Raw genomic sequence first — 17722 nt, 5'->3', positions numbered from 1 at the left:
CTTTTTGGCCCCTTCCTGGCAGGCTTGACAACTTCTGGCCGACAATGACAGAGCCTTGTGGAAAACTACTTCAAAGGGTCACTTTTCTCAACCTTTGGCAAAAGCGAGGCCACAAGTCTTTTCCTACCTTGTGAGTCGTAGGCTGGGGGCTGCTGCTCCCTGGGGAGCTGCCAGAAGCAGCAGGGCTGGATGCCGAGCACGCCGCGCTCGGCCGGAGGCAGCTGCTCACCGCAGAGCTCCTGCAAGTGGCTGCGGGGCCCCTCCCGGCCGAGCGGCAGCGGCTGCTCCCCGTGGAGCCCGAGGAAATGGCAGGGCGGGATGCCGAGCACCTCCCGCTCGGCGGGCGGCGGCCGCTCCCCGTAGAGCTCCTGGAAGCGGCTCGGCCCCTCCCGCCGGGCCGGCCCCGGCCGCTCCCTGTGCAGCAGGTGGAAGCTGCAGGGCGGGCGCCGGACGAGCAGCGGCCGCTCCCCGGGGGGCTGCTGCAGGCGGCCGGGCCGGGGGCTGCGCAGCTCCCGCCCGTCCGGCAGCGGCCGCGCCCCGGGCAGCTGCTGGGAGCCGCTGGGCGGGCGCCGGCGGCCCTCCCGCCCCGCCGCCGGCCGCTGTCTGTTGGCCGCGCTGCGGCGCTTGATGCGCAGCAGGAGGTTGGGGCGGTCGCGGCGAAAGCAGGGGTTGCTGTAGTGAAGCCAGGCCCCGGCATCGCCCGGCGCAGCCGAGCCGAGCCAGCCCGGCACCTTGTGGAAGCCGTAGCGGTAGAGCTGCCGCACGAAGCTGCGGAACTGCGTGGCCCGGAAGGTGTGCGGCGGCGGGGCCCGCCCATCGCCACCGCCCCTCTGGGCGTCGCCCGAGCTGAGCAGCTCTCGCTCGAAGAGGGAGCGGTCGATGAGCAGCCCCGTGGCCCGGCTGTCCCAGTGCACGGAGCGGACGCGGGGACTGTTGGCCAGGCGCCAGAGCTTGGCGGGGAAGGTGCTGGCGCGGAGCCCGGCGGGCAGCGGCAGCTCCGCCATGGCGTCGATCGCCGACTGTGGCCGCAACGCCCGCGGCACAACGGCCGCGGCTGCGCCGGCGGCGCGCGGCCTGAGGGGGGCGCTGCGCTCGGGCCCGCGCGCGCCCAGCGCGGCCCCGGCGCGGGCCGGGCTCGGCTCCGCACGGCCGGGGCAAACCCTCTCTTTCCCTGGCTGCAGTCATCCTTCTGCCTTTGCTTTGCAATTCAACCCCAAAGCACCAAGGCAGGGAAAATAAAATGTCCGCTTTCCAGCCCTTCTTGATGCCCGGGGTTATTCCTGCCCAGGTCCAAGATTTCTCATTTCCCTTCCTTGAACTCCATCACATTCCCCTCAGGCCAATTCTTTAGCCTGCCGAGGTCCCTCTGATGGCAGGAGCATTTGGGCTATCAGCTGCTTCTGCCACTTTTGTGTTCTCTGCAGACTTGCTGAGGGTAAACTGCTCCTCCAAGCGGGCCATGAATGAAGACATTAAAGAGTATCTGCCCCAGCATCAGCCCCTGGGGGTCAGAGCACCCGGGACTTGCCTCCAGCTCTACTTTGTGCCACTGATGACAGCCCTCATCTATTTTCCAGCCTTCCTTGCTGGGCATTTTGGCAGTTTGTGTTTAAGGCTGCTGTAGGAGGCTGTCTCAAAGGCTTGGGTAAGGCTGGGGTAGACATCATCCATTGCTCCACCCATATCCATCAGTCTGGCTGTCCTGTCACGGGCATCGGGTAGGTTAACCATTACTCCCAATCAACTTCTCCATTTGTCTGGAATGGTTTCCAGGATTAGTTACTCCATCCCCTGTCAGGGGATGAAGGCAAGGTTGACTGACCTGTATTTTCCTGTTCTTCTGACTCCCTTGGAAGAAATCAGTCTATTAGAGCAATTCTGGCTGTTTCTAGCTAGGCAATTCCAGCACAAATAACCAGTAAGAAAAATCAAGCTCTGAATAGAGTCTATTAAATTCTTCTATCTGCTACCTTTCTAGGCCACAAGAAAGATCTTGTTTTCTTTCCAGTGTTAAACAGCTGACATAAAAAAAAAAAAAACATAAACAAAACAACAACAACAACAAAAAAAAAAAAACCCAAGCCGAAAGTCTCCTTAATAGAATGTAATTATACCTGTTTTTCAGAAGACACCTAACTTAGATTTTCTTTCCGGATTAGACTGAGGTGATAGGACTTGAAAGCTTCCAGAATTTTGATATTTTTGTTGTCTCCAAGTGTTTGGAAAACTGTTTGAACACAATGAAGACGTAGTGCTTTTGAAAATGCCATTCTGAATTTTATGCCTGTATTACATATAAAAGTACCTACAAGAATTTTAGGAAACCTGTAGCGGAGATGTCTTCCTTTCAAAATGAGGAAATGCCAGAGTTTTTTTGATCTTTGGTTTTTTATCTTGTGTTTCTGATTCCCATACTTTTATATGCATATGTATCTTTTTTTAGTATCGTGGTCACATAGTCCATTTTCCTTCAGATCCCCAAATCATCACTGATCAGAATAGCCAGTGGACAACTAATCAATATTCTTTTTCACCTCTTTTATTTCATATTAAACTCAGACACCATTGATCTCTTGGGAATCCAGGACAATGCAGGGAAGATTCAGCTATCAAGCCCTGTGAATTCTCTCTTCTCTCCTTTTCCATTCCCCTTGTCCTTCATCTCTTGCCTGACCTCAGGGCCCTTTCCCCTCCTGTCAGCCCCTCTGTTTGCTGCACTGCAGTGAAGCTCTCAGCTGTGGGTTCCCCAGCGTGGCAGCTCCAGGCTGGGAGCAGCAGAAGCCAACTGTGGCTGAGAGCTCAGACGCGCCCTGGGCCAGCTCAGCTTTCAGCTGCCAGGGCAGCACGGAGGGAAAGGGGGCAAGAGAGAGCTGAGGATGCTGCCAGAGCAGCCCTTGGGCAGTGCAGGGTGAGAGTGGCTTAAACTGCAACTGAGCCCCACTGCGGGGGCACAGGAGGCTGCTCTGCCACGGCCGAGGCTGTGCCATCCATCCAGGCAGGAAGGCAGTGCCAGTGGGCTCTGATGGGGGAGAGCAGGCTAACCCATGGTTAGAACATTTTTCCCTCCTGTATCTATTCCCAAAGGTTCACGAATTGCTCAGCTTGTTCCTTTCAAGTCTTGTGTCCCCTGTACAAGCAACAAAGAGCGGGGAACAGGAAGCTTTGGTTCCACAGGTAACCCAGAAGTATATTGGTCCATGGACATCACAAGAGGTAAACCAGACAAACAGGTAACCTTGACACATCCTAGTGGTGATTCTATTATTGAAAAACTCACAATTGACACTGGAGCAGATGTAACCATCAAATGCAATATGGCCTAAAGATTGGGCATTGGTTGATCCTCCTTTAGGCATTGCAGGTATTGGAGAGACTCAGGCAACTCAAATGAGCAAAGATGTAATTGCCTTTATTTTCCCAGATGGAGTGAATGAATCTGCAAGGCCTTATACCATGCAATCTCCTGGTACTTTACTAGGTTTGGTTGGTAGGGATCTGTTAAGCCAGTTAAAAGCTACCATTGTCACAGAGTCTTTTTAGCAGCAGCCACTGGGGGGAAGCTGATCCTCAAAATCAGCTGGACCATTGATATGCCTGTGTGGATTGATCAGTGGCCACTGTCAAAGGAAAAGCTGCCCATATTTCAACAATTAGTGCAAGAGCAGCTTGAGGAAAGGCACATAAAACCATCCACTAGCCTGTGGAAAACTCCAATTTTTGCCATCCCGAAAAAGAGTGGGAAATGGAGGTTGCTACAAGACTTTCGTGCTATTAATGCAGTAATGCTAAGTATGGGTGCCTTGCAACCTGGTCTTCCATCTCCTACTATGATACCTGAGTCATGGAATCTATTGATCATTGATCTCAAAGATTGTTTTTTCATCGTTCCCTTACATCCAGATGACACAAATAATTTTGCTTTTTCTGTTCCATCTATCAATACGGCAGAACCCTAAAAAAGGTATGAATGGACTTGTTTGCCCCAGGGCATCAGAAACTCCCCTGTGATGTGCCAAATTTATGTTGCTTGGGCTTTAGAACCTGTCCGGCAGCAATTTCCGGAGTATATCATCTATCACTACATGGATGATCTATTTGTGGCTGGAAAACAATTAGACTGTTGTAAAAACCATGGCAGTTTTGCTAGAGGAGAGGGGATTAAAAATTGCTCTTGATAAGGTGCAGCATTCTACTCCTTGGAAAAATCTTGGGTGGCAGATTGATCAGTCTGTAGTGAAACCACAGAAACTCACCATTACCACTGAAATTAAAACTGTACCTGATGTCCAAAGTCAGTGGGAGATATTCAATGGATTAGAACTATTTGTGGGATAACTATTGCAGAACTTGAACCATTAATACAGTTACTAGGTACTTCATCTTGGGTAGAGGAATGCCGGACTCTGGAAAAGATACAACAGCGGGCCTTGGATCACATTGCCACCAAGGTTGCTACATCACATGCGCCATCATCTGATCGAGGATGTTCCAGTTCAATTGATGATCATCAATCAGAGCAAGGAGGATGACTACTTTGCCAAGCATCCTTTTGCCTTAATTGGTCAATGGGTTAAAACTCAGGCTAATCCTTTAGTTATTTTGGAATGGGTGTTTTTACCTGTAAAACAGTCTAGAACTATTACCACTCGATTGGAAATTTTTACTCATTTGATTATGAAGGGTAGAAGGAGAATATTGGAAATCTGGGGCCATGAACCGTATGCAATTGTAGTACCCCTGGCTAACTGGTATCTTGAATGGGGAATTAGACATTCTGTTTCTTTTCAGATAGCTTTGGCTGATTCAAGGACTTAATGCGCTTTGGCATTATGATACTTTGTATTCTTTATCCAATTCTGCTTTTAGTGCCTTGCCTACTACACTGTGTGCAGAAACTAATTGACCGTGCTTTTAAATCAGTCTGACTTGTGCAAAAACAAGACTGGGGAACTGTTGAGAGTTTTTTGCAGGTTGAGGAGTTTTTGCAGGACAATGGCCATATTCAGCCGATGCACAATCCAGCCTGCTTGGGATAATGGACAATGGACACGTTCACAAACAAGGAATAATGGACGTATTCAGAAAATGGGGTGGGTACATCCTTGAAAAAGATACAAGAAGAAGAGTCATCAGGACTCAGCAGGTTTGTCAGCGAGGTTGGGAAAGTGAGGAAAAAGAGAAGTCATGGGTGGGCCAGACAACTACAGCAAGACACGTGAAAAATTAGATGATCCAATCAGCATCCTATTTTAGATGCATGAACAGCCAGGGTTAACCAAACATGGATTAGCTAGAGACGTGTGGACAGTAGAGACTAATTATAGATACAGTCTTTTTAGGGATAATAAATTTGGCTTCACTGGATCATATTGGTTATGGTGTGATGTCCCTGAAGTTCCACACCCCACATTACCCCGTTTGATACACTGAATGGCTACAACTCCGTAACTTTTGTTTCAAGTTGTACAAGTTTTCATGGTTTTTTTTTTTCACATTTATTTTTAAGTAAGACTGTACAAATAAAGTAAGGAAAAGCACGAAGTACAGTTAATACTGTCCAAAGAGAGATGTTAAATACAGACAGAATCAAATAGTGTGAAACCATGTCAAGCAATTTCTGAAGGCATCTGAAATCTGCTGGTCTGAAGTCGCTGACTGAAAGGAATGGTAGAAAAACCAGAATAAATGTAAAAAAGACAAGACTGGCTATCACATCTTTAACAAATATCCATGCATAAGGACCTGCTATTATGATAAAAAAGTTTCTCCGTGTCAGGCCAGTGAAAGGATTCTTGCTGACTGCAGTGGGCTGGAAACTGCATGCTTTGTGAAAAGACGACAGAGAAAACATTAAACTGGTCAGCATATCCTTTGTAATCAGTCTCTGTTTTCTCCAATAAAAATGAGGTACATGCTTATAAATCACAATCATTCCTCTGCTCTCTGTAAGTCTTATTTTGTATTGCACACCAATCTTAAAATTGAATTTGCTGTTCTCTTTTCTATTCTTCTAGCAGTCACAGGAGTAGGGACAAAGAGTGCTGACAGCTCACAGAGAAGAGTCAGAAAGTGCATCCCACTTGTGTGGTTTTTTGGTTTTTATTGCTAGGTCACATACAAGTGTGACCCTCTCCTTCAGTGAGTTTCACTGTAACCACTCATACCTGCCAATTATCAGCACAATTCAGCAAAGGGATTAATTTGTTTCAAAAGTCAGACTCCTAAAGTCTGTGCCCTTCATGAAGCTTTGTTCCCATCATTGGAGACCTCCTCAACAAAGCCTCTTGGGTTTATCCTGGGAGCTATGAGCAGAAGTGCCAGCTGAGCACGTCTGCAGCTGCCAACATCTCCTGCAGCCCCTCACGCCGCCAAGCTGAGCTAGATTTACATATCTATCTATATCTATATATCTATATCTGTTTATCTCTATCTCTATCTCTATCTCTATCATCTCTATCTGTCTATATCTATATCTATATCTATATCTATATCTATATCTATATCTATATCTATATCTATATCTATATCTATCTATTTATATCTGTAGCATCTTGTCCTTGGCTGACTATATGATGCTTGTATCCCCAGTCATCTGTTCTGGTTTTGCTGAATAATAAGTTTTGCACCTTGAAGTCTTGTTCCAAGAGTGAAGGGGGAGAGAAGAAGCACAGAGTTTCTTTTCAGAAACTGCACTCACTCCTCCACATTCCTGCTCCTGGACTGTGATGTCTGCGGATGGACAAATGGCAAGACAGAGCTCTCCTTTGCTTTTAGTTAGTTTTACCTAGCGGAGGCAAAGAAGTTCCCTGGACTGTGGTTTTTTTTTTTCCCCCTTTTCTTTGGACCTGTTTAGACCTTCTCCAGACTGAACACCAGCAGAGCACCGGCAGCTCGCATCTGTGGCCAGCGGGCCGGGCCTGGGCCGCGGCATTTCCAGCGCCGCAGGGACTGATAAGGGACTGAGTGGGCTGAGCTACAGCCCACGGAGGGGACTTTCTGAGTTTGTCTCTCTTTTGGAGCAGCAAAAGGTTTTATTGTTTCAAATTGTTTAGGTTTTATTGTATAATAAAAGTTTTTTCCACTTTTTTCCAAGGAGATTTTTTTCCTGAACTGGTTGGGGGAGGGGCCAATTGAGTCTGCTTTCTGGAAGAATGCCTTCAGGGGTTCTCTCCCAAATTTTCTCTGAACCAGGACACATCTATATCTATATCTATCTATATCTATATCTATATCTATATCTATATCTATATCTATATCTATATCTATATCTATATCTATATCTATATCTATCTATATCTATATCTATATCTATATCTATATCTATATCTATATCTATATCTATATCTATATCTATATCTATATCTATATCTATCTATATCTATATCTATATCTATATCTATATCTATATCTATATCTATCTATATCTATATCTATATCTATATCTATATCTATATCTATATCTATCTATATCTATATCTGTATCTATATCTGTATCTATATCTATATCTATATCTGTATCTGTATCTATATCTGTATCTATATCTATATCTATATCTATATCTATATCTATATCTATATCTATATCATCTATATCTATATCTATATCTATATCATCTATATCATCTATATCTATATATTTTTATATAAAGATATATATTTAAAGAAGATGAATGTAGCTTCAACTTCAGCAACTCATCTTCTGTACCCAAGACCCCTGGCCTGCACCCCATGTCTGTAGGGTCCATGTGTGTATGGGAGACACTTTTCCTTCTGGAGCAGCCAGTGAAGCACAACAGATCCCACAGGTCGATGAAATTGATCAAGATGCCCTCTTGAAGGCACCTGAACCGAGGATGAGATCTCCACCAGCTCTACAGGCAGTTTGGACACCCAGCTCCCAAGCAGGCACAGGTACATGGGAAACTAAAGTACAGCCTGAAATTATTAAATAGCAACTGTAATCCACCTCGTTTTTACTGGGGGAAATAAGGGCTGCAAAGAACATGCAGTCCTACTACAGAAACTTTATGTAGCTGCCTAAGAGTGTTTGAGAGCATTTTTAAGGGGAGATGCCATTTTTTATTTGCCTGTCCAAAAGGACATGTATGTTCTGGTCTTGGGTGGTATCTGTAGGCTCTTTATGGGCATTTTGCACTTCAAACACTATTAGATGGGTGTGCTGAGACCACAGAACTAAATTCTAGATACCTGGTTATCACACATTTGACAAGGCTTCCTATACAATCTTGGAGCAACCCAGAAGAGCAAAGCCAAAAATCGAAGTAAAACTGATTCTTGGTTTAGATGGCTTAAAATAATAAAATTTGAAGAATATTAAACTTTTTTTTAGTATTACTTTTCCTAGATGGAAACCATAAAGTCTGTGATCTAAACTGTCTCTTACAATCCATGGCTGCACTACACGATTAGCAAGAGCACAAATATTAGCTGAAAGAATAAATCGTGCTGCACATGGATAGTCAGGAGATTTTATCACAGGGTCTGAACAATCCCAAATCTTTGATATTGAACTGCATTGCTGCTGCCTCAGCAACCCCCAGACAAATGAGTACAACAATCAGCTTTGTAATGTACTGTCTTTTTCTGCCTTTCTAAACAGGATATGATGATACTGGCCACTCGGGTTTACAATTCTGCATCACGTGGCTGAACTGTCATTTGATGATTTCTTACAGAATCTGTTAATCAGTTTCTCTCTACTGGCCCATTTTCTCCTTTATAGCCATGGCAATTTCAGAGATTTGTTTTGCTCTCTGCAAATTTGCTGACAGACTGCAAATCAGACCTGTGTTTACTTGCAATGTTGCACAGCTCCAGGGAATTCTTCAGATGGCAGTCGATGTCATTTACAGCACTTTCTGATGCTTCAGTGACAAATCAAGTGATACTGGTTCCATACTGCATGCTGTAGCAATGGGTTTGTCTTTGAAATCTGTGGGCTGGACTAAAATAATCAGCATGAATTATGCAGCAACATGGAAGAAGTGATGAGTTTTCAATCAGTATAAATCTAAGCCATGTAAAATACATTTTAAGTATAACTAGGATGAGCAAGATAAGCTCTTCTTATTGCTATCAAATGATTCTTTGAATCCTTAAGGGTCAGCGTCTCTTATTCCCATCATTGATGAGATCTTCATATTAACTGCTAGACAACATCCTACAGGTAGTTTGTGCAGTCCTACTGGTAACAATGTCTGGTGTTTACCACAGATGAGGCGTCAATTTTGTTTTTCTTTGGTGACAGTTAAAAATATTCTTTGTACTCTCCTAAATCAAACTTCAGGGTTGTCAATATTTTAACTGATTAATTTTTCAAAGAACAGCCGTGTTTCTCTTCCTGATTTTACTGAGAAAGAACAGAATACGAGGATAGCAAAAAATGTAGATGAGATCTTGTTTATGTATAGCATTTATTCAGCTGATACTGCATACCAAGTACCTATACACATGATTTTCAGGTAATGGTATCACTAACTGAGTGATTAAAAAGTGATGTAAAATAACTCTCAGGTCATTGCTTTAAAAGATTTGCTCTCTTCCCTTCCTTTAAGCTTTCTGTTCCTCAGAGCCATGGGTAGTTGCAAATGAGAAAGGAATTCCAAGGTATCAAGGCATTAGTCCAGTGGATTACTGTCTTTAAAATAAAAATCAAAATTATATACATGAATTGTTTCCTAGAAAAAGAAGAAGAGAGGAAAAGAGAAATCTAGTTTTTTATCCCTGAGTATTAATCAGATTTAATGGAAATATTGCACAGAATGAAGTAGAATTTGGATTAGATTTTAAACCATCCCTGAAATTCTCATCCTCAACAGTTTTAGCAAAGTGTCTTTCTAAAATAGGAACCTCAGAAAATAATTTGAAAAAAATTTCTATGGAACCGTGCTGGTGTAAAACAAGTACACTTTCTTAAGGTTACCCCTTCTTCACACTGGTGAATGTTACAAACATATAAAATTACAGACATACATATAAATTTATACACACATATATATGTGTGTGTGTGTGTGTGTATGTAAATATTCTAAAGAAGAGAAAGCTTGGTTCTAAATGCTGAGCACAACCTTTGGAAGCACAGATGGTACTTAATGCAGAGACAGTCAAAGAAATTAAAAATCCAGTATTAGCAGTAGGCCAACAAGTTCTGATGTCTTATAATTTCTCTAATTTATGATCAGGTTGGCTTCCTGCAGCGGTTGGAGCTCAGGAAGCCAAAGAGAGCCAGCAGGACAGGTGACTGCGCTGTGACTGCAGCACCAGGAGGGGTCACCTTGGCGGCTCAGGAGCGGCTCTGCTGTCCATCCGCGATGTGCCCGCTGCTCCTGCGTCCTGCGAGTCCTTCCCTGGCGGTGGCAGCAGGAGCTGCTTCCCGCCGCCGGCCAGCTCCTCTGCCTGGAGTCCCTTCCTGTGCTGGCAGGACAAGCTCCCTCTTGCCTGGAGCCAAATGCCTGCCCGTGCCTTGGGCTGCCTTTGCCAGGTCTCTTTTTCCAAGCATTTGTCTCCCAGGCTTCTGCCCCAGCCCAGGGATGTTTGTCATTTCCATTCCCCAGGTAGGTTTACAGGGTGAACAATTGTGGCTTTACCTAAGAGGTGAATCATTAAGATTGTGGTGCTTTCCTGTACACAATGTCTTGTTAAGACCAAGAAGAAGCTGCTCCTGCAGCTTGGTTTGTGCCTATTCCCACGCCATTTATTCCACACTGCATGACTAAGGAAAATCTATTCTTTTCCTTACTAAATTCAGGCTCCAGTTGAGTGCAAATATGTGATAAAAGGGAATAAATGCCAGAATCCCATTACATTTTTCCTCTCCCCTCCCCATCCACAGTGCTGCCTGAGGGGGTTCTAGAGATGGACGACAGCCCTCAGACAAATAATCTCAGACGGATGTTTCACAGACAAGACAGGTCTGTTACCCACAGCTGGACAGACCTGTGAGGAATTGGGTGCCACGGCTGTCATACACTCATCAGAGCTTCAGAATCAGTGAAGAAATAGGGACAAACACTGATGTGGTCATTCATCATGGAGATGAGAAATCCCTCAAAGCCAATGTCAGTTTGAAAGGGAAATTCATTGCAGATTGCTAGAACTGAACTGCTTAGATACAGTGACCACTGCCTGTTACAAGGTGGCTACAGAATCACAACTCTGCTGACCCTATATCTAAACAGAGAAATGTCCATTTCAGCTGCCACAATTAAGGATGTTACAGCTTTCTAAGTGCTGCCTACATATCTCTGTGTGTGTCTGTATGTAAAGAACCAAACATGGACTGAATTCCCTGCATATCTGCAGAGCAGGAGTGGAGCGCTCAGTGGAGTCCCGGAGTTTTCTCAGCAGGCCTCTGCAGCGATTTCTGAGCCAAGGCGTGGCTCTGCTGCCAGCCCAAATCTGCCCTTCCCTTGCCCAGGCTGAGTGCAGGTGGGGCATGTGCTGGCCATGGCCGGAGATTTCCATGGCCAAAATCCTCCAGCATTTCCATCTGCTCATGGCTTTGGGCAGCACAAATCACACAACACCCATCGCAGATGACAAATGGCATTTCTTGCAGATTGCTACAGCCGCACTGCTGATCCACAAATCCACAAGAATCAATTTCAGTTGATAAATGTCATTTATTACAAATTGCTACACCCGCACTGACAATACAGAACTATACAGATCTCAGTTTAGGGTAAAACCAAGAATTTATTAGATTATTACAACCAGTCTGTGTAAAAATATACAAATACCAACTTCAGATAAGAAAAACCTTATTTATTGACAACCTCTACAACAACAAAGATCAATTGGGTGGTTAAGGATTTAGTTTATTAGCTATTACTACAAGCGTACAGCCCATAAAGAAATACAAAAAACAGCACTCCCTCTCTAAACAGCCCTACACTAAGAATTCAATATATAGAATTACACAACTATACCACTCCATACATGTTGAAATGGAATTAAAAATATACATATATGAAGATATATGTACATATACAAGTATAAAAATCTAGAGATGTAAATATAAAATAAACATATTACATATAATATATATCAGTAGATATACAAAAAACCCTTATCTATACGTATACAAATATCACACTCCTAAATATCCACCAAACTGTATCAATACAAATATACAGCTATACTTCAAGACACATATGTAAATATTAAATAGACAGAAATAGATCAATATACATTAGAAAATATAAAAAGAGACATATCAACCAATACAAATTCCAATACACCTATTTAAATAGACATATACCCAAACCTGCCTCAATACAAATAGATACCTACACAGCTGTAAAGCTAGGAAATAGAACTAAACACAGATATAACAACATACATATATACTTAGATACATACATACACATATATGTAATTACAAAAACATATGAATATATATGCATACATATATATGTAATACATCCATAAATAAAACAACATGTATATAGAAATATTCCCATACAGATAGAAGCCTAGACATGTACGTATCCATATAATTATCCCTTTCTATTGTGTAAGTCCAGACATCTATAAACCGCACTGGTAGCAGAGGCCCCATCTTCAAAGCCTCTCCCTCAGTCTCCTCCTCTCGGGCAGAGCAGCTCTCCTGGACAGGGACAGCAGATGGGACATCTGGCAAGCAAAGGGAACTCTGAGTGAGTACGGGCACGTTTCCCTTGGCAGCAGCTGCACTTCCATCAGGGAAGAGGAAATCTCAGAGCCTCCCCAGAAGGGTTGGAAAGAAAAAGCAGGCGAGCGGGCCAGGCTGTGGTGAGCGCAGCCGCGGCGGGACCGTCCCGCAGCCCCGGCAGCCCGGCACAGGCGGCACAGATGCCGGGCCCTGCCGGCACAGCTGCCTTGGCCAAGGACAGCCCCTGTGCCGGCCGGGGCAGCTGCGCTGAGCGGCCCCAGCACGGGCAGGGTCCGCTCCTGCCCCGCCGGGCAGTGCCCACGGCCACAGCCCACGCCGCCCTCAGCCCCACCCTGCCTGCCCGGGCCTGTGGCCTCAGCCGGGCTCTCTCCAGGCTGGCAGCAGCAGGTCCCGGTTCCCTGCTCCTGCTGCTGGCCTTCAGCTTCTCCCTGCTGACTCCCGTCAGTCTCCGGCTGTCCTCAAGGTCTTCCTTGCATCTGGGGCAAAAGTGGAGGCTCTGGAATTGGTTCCAAGGCCTGGCAGAGCTGCAGTCCCGGAGCGCTCTGTGCTCCCTGCTGGCCCCCTCCATCCCCTCAGCCCCGCCATGCTATTGCTGAACCCCCAGCCCCCCCATTCAGTTTCTTCAGCCCCTCACAGCCCTCTCATCCCCTCAGTCCCTTCTGACCCATCCTGTTTCCCTTAGACCCGGCAGCCCCTCAGCCTGTGCCACTTCCCTGTCACCTCAGTGCCACCATGGCCCTCGGCTGCCCCACAGCCCTCAGCCCCAGCAGCAGCTCAGGCTCCCCGTCCCTTCAGCGCCACCGCCCCCTCAGCCCCCTCAGCCCCCTCTGTCTCACCGTCCTTCAGCAGCTCCTCAGGGGACAGTGCCTGGGGCCAGCGGCAGCTCCCACCGCTCCAGGGACAGCTGGGGCTGGAAGTGCTGCTCCGGCTGGCCCGGCCGCCAGCTCGGACCCAGCACAGGGAGAGGGGACACAGGGTGCACAGGGGGAAAAGCAAGAGGTGAGAAAGGCAGGTGAGGGGGGAAAGAGGTAAAAATGCAGCCTAGACCTACACCAACATCAACCTGTCTAAAAATCCATATACCTCTAACTACATAACTATGCAGATTTATAAATATAGATATATATCTGTAATTCTTACTCTGTACATATATAAATGTAAATTTGGAAATCTATAAATGTGACTACATACATATAAATATAATTCTATCACAACCATTATGATATAGGTTTACTTTATAGATATATATATATGCATATATTAACACACGTCTACACATTTACAAATATGTATATATATAAATTGAATTAAAGAAATCTATAAATGGCTGTATAAATGGAGGGATTCCACCTGTCCGATGATCACAGGCTCTCCCTCTGATCCTTCTTCTCACGCAGGGCAGCCCTCCTGGCAAGGTAGATCAGGTGGATATCTGGAAAGCAAAAGGAACACTGGGTCAATATTGGCCTCTTTGCCTTTGGAAGTAACTATGCTTCTACCAGGTATTGTAAAAGATGGCCAGAAAGGCAGACTCTCACTTGACAATTTCAGACCTGCTCTTCAAAGAGCCAGATTCTGTTGGGAAGGATCAAAGTTTGACAAGAAAGTCTCACAGATATGTCTGCCTCGCAGAAAGATTTTTAAATGTAGAGTAGGAAGAAGAAATAGAGTGGAAGCAAATTTGATATAGAAGAAAAGAACTGCTGAGCCAGTCTTACTTGATAACAAAGGAGGCAAAGGGTATTTTAATTAGAAGGGGTTTTTATGACTTAGAGCAATAGATAAACCCACCTCAAACAAGAAGATGTTTTTACCAAGCAGAAAGATAGCACAGGCAAACAAGTCAGCAGTTGTTGCAAGTAGAAAAAAGGTCTCAGAATTTTTCACTGATAGAAAACTGAAAAACAACTTCTAGCTTATATTGTAGTGTGCTAACTTTTAGGGATTGGAGAATAGTAACATGAATATGATAATTATAGTAGTTATGACAGGCTATATATAAAAGTTAAGGTATAGACTGGTTCTTCTGTACTAAGATGCTCAGCAAAGAAAAGTATATAATGCATTGTAACAAAAATTAAAGGGTCTCCAGGCTTGTCTGCAGCTGGAGCTGACAGCTGGAGGCACAGGCTCTGTCGCCCATGACCCTGGACTGCTGTAACCAATTGGGTGTAATAAACTGCATTTTGAAGAGCCGCCCAGAGTCCTGTATCCCTCATTTCGGCTCTTACAAGAATCCTTCCAAGTTTTCAAGTCTTCTGAGGTTTTGAAGAATCCCAGTAAGCTCACAGCACTCACAGCGCAAAGGGCACCCACGAGAGCTTGAAACACACACAGCCCCAGGTGCCACAAAGAAGCCCAGCCTTGTTCTTTCTCTGTGCTGACAGAGAGACCTCAGTCCTCACTGAAATGGCTGAAGCTGAGGGCTGCTGGGAGCTGAGTCATGAACTAGCACCGTTCCCTGCCATCTACAGCCTGCCCTCTGCAGTGAGCAACAGCTCCTCCAAAACAACCACCAGCTCTGGGATGAATAGAGCTCCCTACCAGGTTTGCAGACTGCACCAGCTCTGCTCAAGAATGCAGATCCTTTCTCCTCCAGTTCTCCCTAATTTGGGATAACTTCGGTTTTTTCTTGAGCTGCTGGATTTGTGACTAATAATTTCCTTGGCCTCAGAGCTTCAGCTGCTTGTATTTTTAATCTATCTCACTACACCTATCAGCAGACTAATACTACATTGCTTTAATGCTTGGAGACAAAAAGCTTGGACTTCTACACTGACTTTTTGCAGGGCTTTTCCTCTCTTGCTTCAAGAGTCACTCAGTGTTGCCTCCAGAGCACTGACACCCTGCAGCAAACTTATCCATGGACATCAGCACAAAGCTGGGACACTGGGCTTGGTGACACAAGTCCCCCAAGGTCAGGTTTGTTCCCTGCTCTCTTGCCACAGCAGAGGACTCAGTGTCACAGGCTCTGGAGAAGCCTGGAGGGCAGTGCGAGGGCAGGGTGTGCCAGTGCAGGATTTGAACCTGGAAGCACCAAGGAAGCACCAAGCCTGCAGACAGGAACTCAACTCTTCTCATCTCCCTTCCTGCCAGAGGCAGGCTCAGAGCAGCCATCTCACACCTCTCTAAACCAGTATGGGCTCATGTCCTTACCAAGCTCCTCGGGCTCCTGGAAATAGTTCCCACAGTTCTTGGTGCCTGGCAAAGCTCCCTCTGCTGCAGCTCTGTCCACAGGCTCCCCTCCTGAAGACTCAGGGGCAACACTAATATTCCCCTTGAAAGAGAAAAGAAGAAACCCTTCTCACCACTTACACAAAACATCTGGTCCAACAACTCCATGGCTCACACTCTTAATCCCTTGTTCCTAACAAGAACTCTGGGCCCCAAAGCCCTTCAACAGTCAGAAAGATTTGACTTCTCAAACACAGTCCAAAAGCTGTCAAAGCTGACAGTGTTGAACGTGGGGGCTGACACTGAACACATGGATTGGCTGCTAAGTCAGCAGTCCTGCCAGCTCCTGGCACAGGGATGTGCTCCTCCCTCCACAGCCCTGAGTACAGCAGTCTCATCCAGGCTGCAGCTTGGCAGGGACAGTGTGGGAACACACATCTCTTCCCACAGAGATGCCCAAGAGCAAGGGGACTGAGCTCTGGAACATGGACAGCAAGACTGGCCAGTTTGCCCAGCTGAGGATTTCCCAGAAGGAAACCGCAGTGCAGGCACCAGCTTACCGAGAGGACAAGAAAGCTGCAGCTCCAGCCCAGCCTCAGCCACGGCTCTGGGAGCGCCTACAGGCATGGCAGGGCTCACATAGCAGCAGCAGCCGCAGCCCAGCCCTTGCCTTGCCTTGGCCTTCCCACCCAAAAGAGGCACAGCCCACATCTGCTGCTGGAACAGAGGCACCTCTGGCATGCCCCTCCCTGCACGGGACACTTGGCCTTCAGTGCCACTTCTCCAAACACTCTTCTTTCCCATCAAACAAAGCCTCTTAGAACCTACAAAGATTCCACCACCTCACCACAAATGCCCCTGCATGAGGGATTCTTCCCAGAAAAACAAGCATCCAAACTTGGCCAACAAAGGCTCGCACATTTTCATCCTTCCTCAGGGGGGAGACATTTTCATTCCCTTTTCTTTAGGAAGTCTTGATTTACCAAGCAAAGCCTCCCCTGTCTATTCCCAGCTGAATTCAATAAGCTTTTCCTTCTCAGCCATGCAACAACATTCACAAGCTCTCAGTGCAGCCCCTTTCTCCCTGTCCAATGCAGTTACCTGAGCAGAGGGAGCAAACATCTCCTCCAGCGTCTCAAGCACCATGTCCAGATCCAGTGGTGGCAATTCCTCTTCCCCAGGAGTATTCCACAGCCAGCTGAGGGCTGTCCATGCTGCAAAACCTGCACTGCCATCTGGAGTGCTGGGGGCTGAAGTGTCTGGGGTGGCTGCAAGAATCCAAACACAATGGTCAGGCTCATTGATGTGTCTCTGGGACACAGAGCTCTAGCGCTGCCTTGGATCAAAAATCACAGGAAGCACAGAGCAACCTCCATTCCAGAAATGTATTCAGACTTACCAGGGGATTGGAAGAGTGAGGTCTTCCTCATAAAAATATTTCTCCTAATTGACATGTACATAGATTAAAGCATGGATTGTAAATCTGATATAGACACACACACAGACCGACACAAACACCTTATAATCACAGCCTTTTGCATTTTCCTTTCCCAGCAGCTTTGGGATTTGGGAAACATTTGGTTTCTCATCACAAAGACCAAAGAAAGTGGATTAACCCAGGAAAAGCCCAGATCTGCAGACATGCATGCTAAACTTGTACTGTGAGTTTATTCTAAAATACATCTGCAATATCCTGTCACCATCCTAGTTTGGCTTCATTCAAACAAAGGAGAGAGTACACCTAACACTGACCACTTGTAAGGCAGTATCTTTTACCCTTCCCTTGTACCCCTACAGAGAGGCTGTCTGGAAAATGCCCAGAACACCCTCCAAATCTTCAGCAAGGAGAGGAAAAGCAGGCAGAGAATATTTCTG

General features: G+C 45.9%; 1 protein-coding gene across 1 annotated transcript in view; it reads left to right on the top strand.

The window, feature by feature from the left end:
* Window positions 1-1002: 1002 nt before the first annotated feature.
* LOC132322466 (serine/threonine-protein kinase PAK 3-like) overlaps window positions 1003-17722 on the top strand; it is a 39109-nt gene continuing 22389 nt past the window's right edge. The window contains exons 1-2 of the mRNA XM_059836951.1: window positions 1003-1138; window positions 1425-1507. Of these exons, the coding sequence (XP_059692934.1) occupies window positions 1003-1138; window positions 1425-1507 (219 nt within the window). The remainder of the gene's footprint in view (window positions 1139-1424; window positions 1508-17722) is intronic.

Source organism: Haemorhous mexicanus, chromosome Z, assembly GCF_027477595.1.
Source record: "Haemorhous mexicanus isolate bHaeMex1 chromosome Z, bHaeMex1.pri, whole genome shotgun sequence".
NCBI classification, from domain to species: domain Eukaryota; kingdom Metazoa; phylum Chordata; class Aves; order Passeriformes; family Fringillidae; genus Haemorhous; species Haemorhous mexicanus.
Note: the sequence above shows the minus strand (reverse complement) of the source record. Positions and strands in the feature narration are given on the sequence as shown.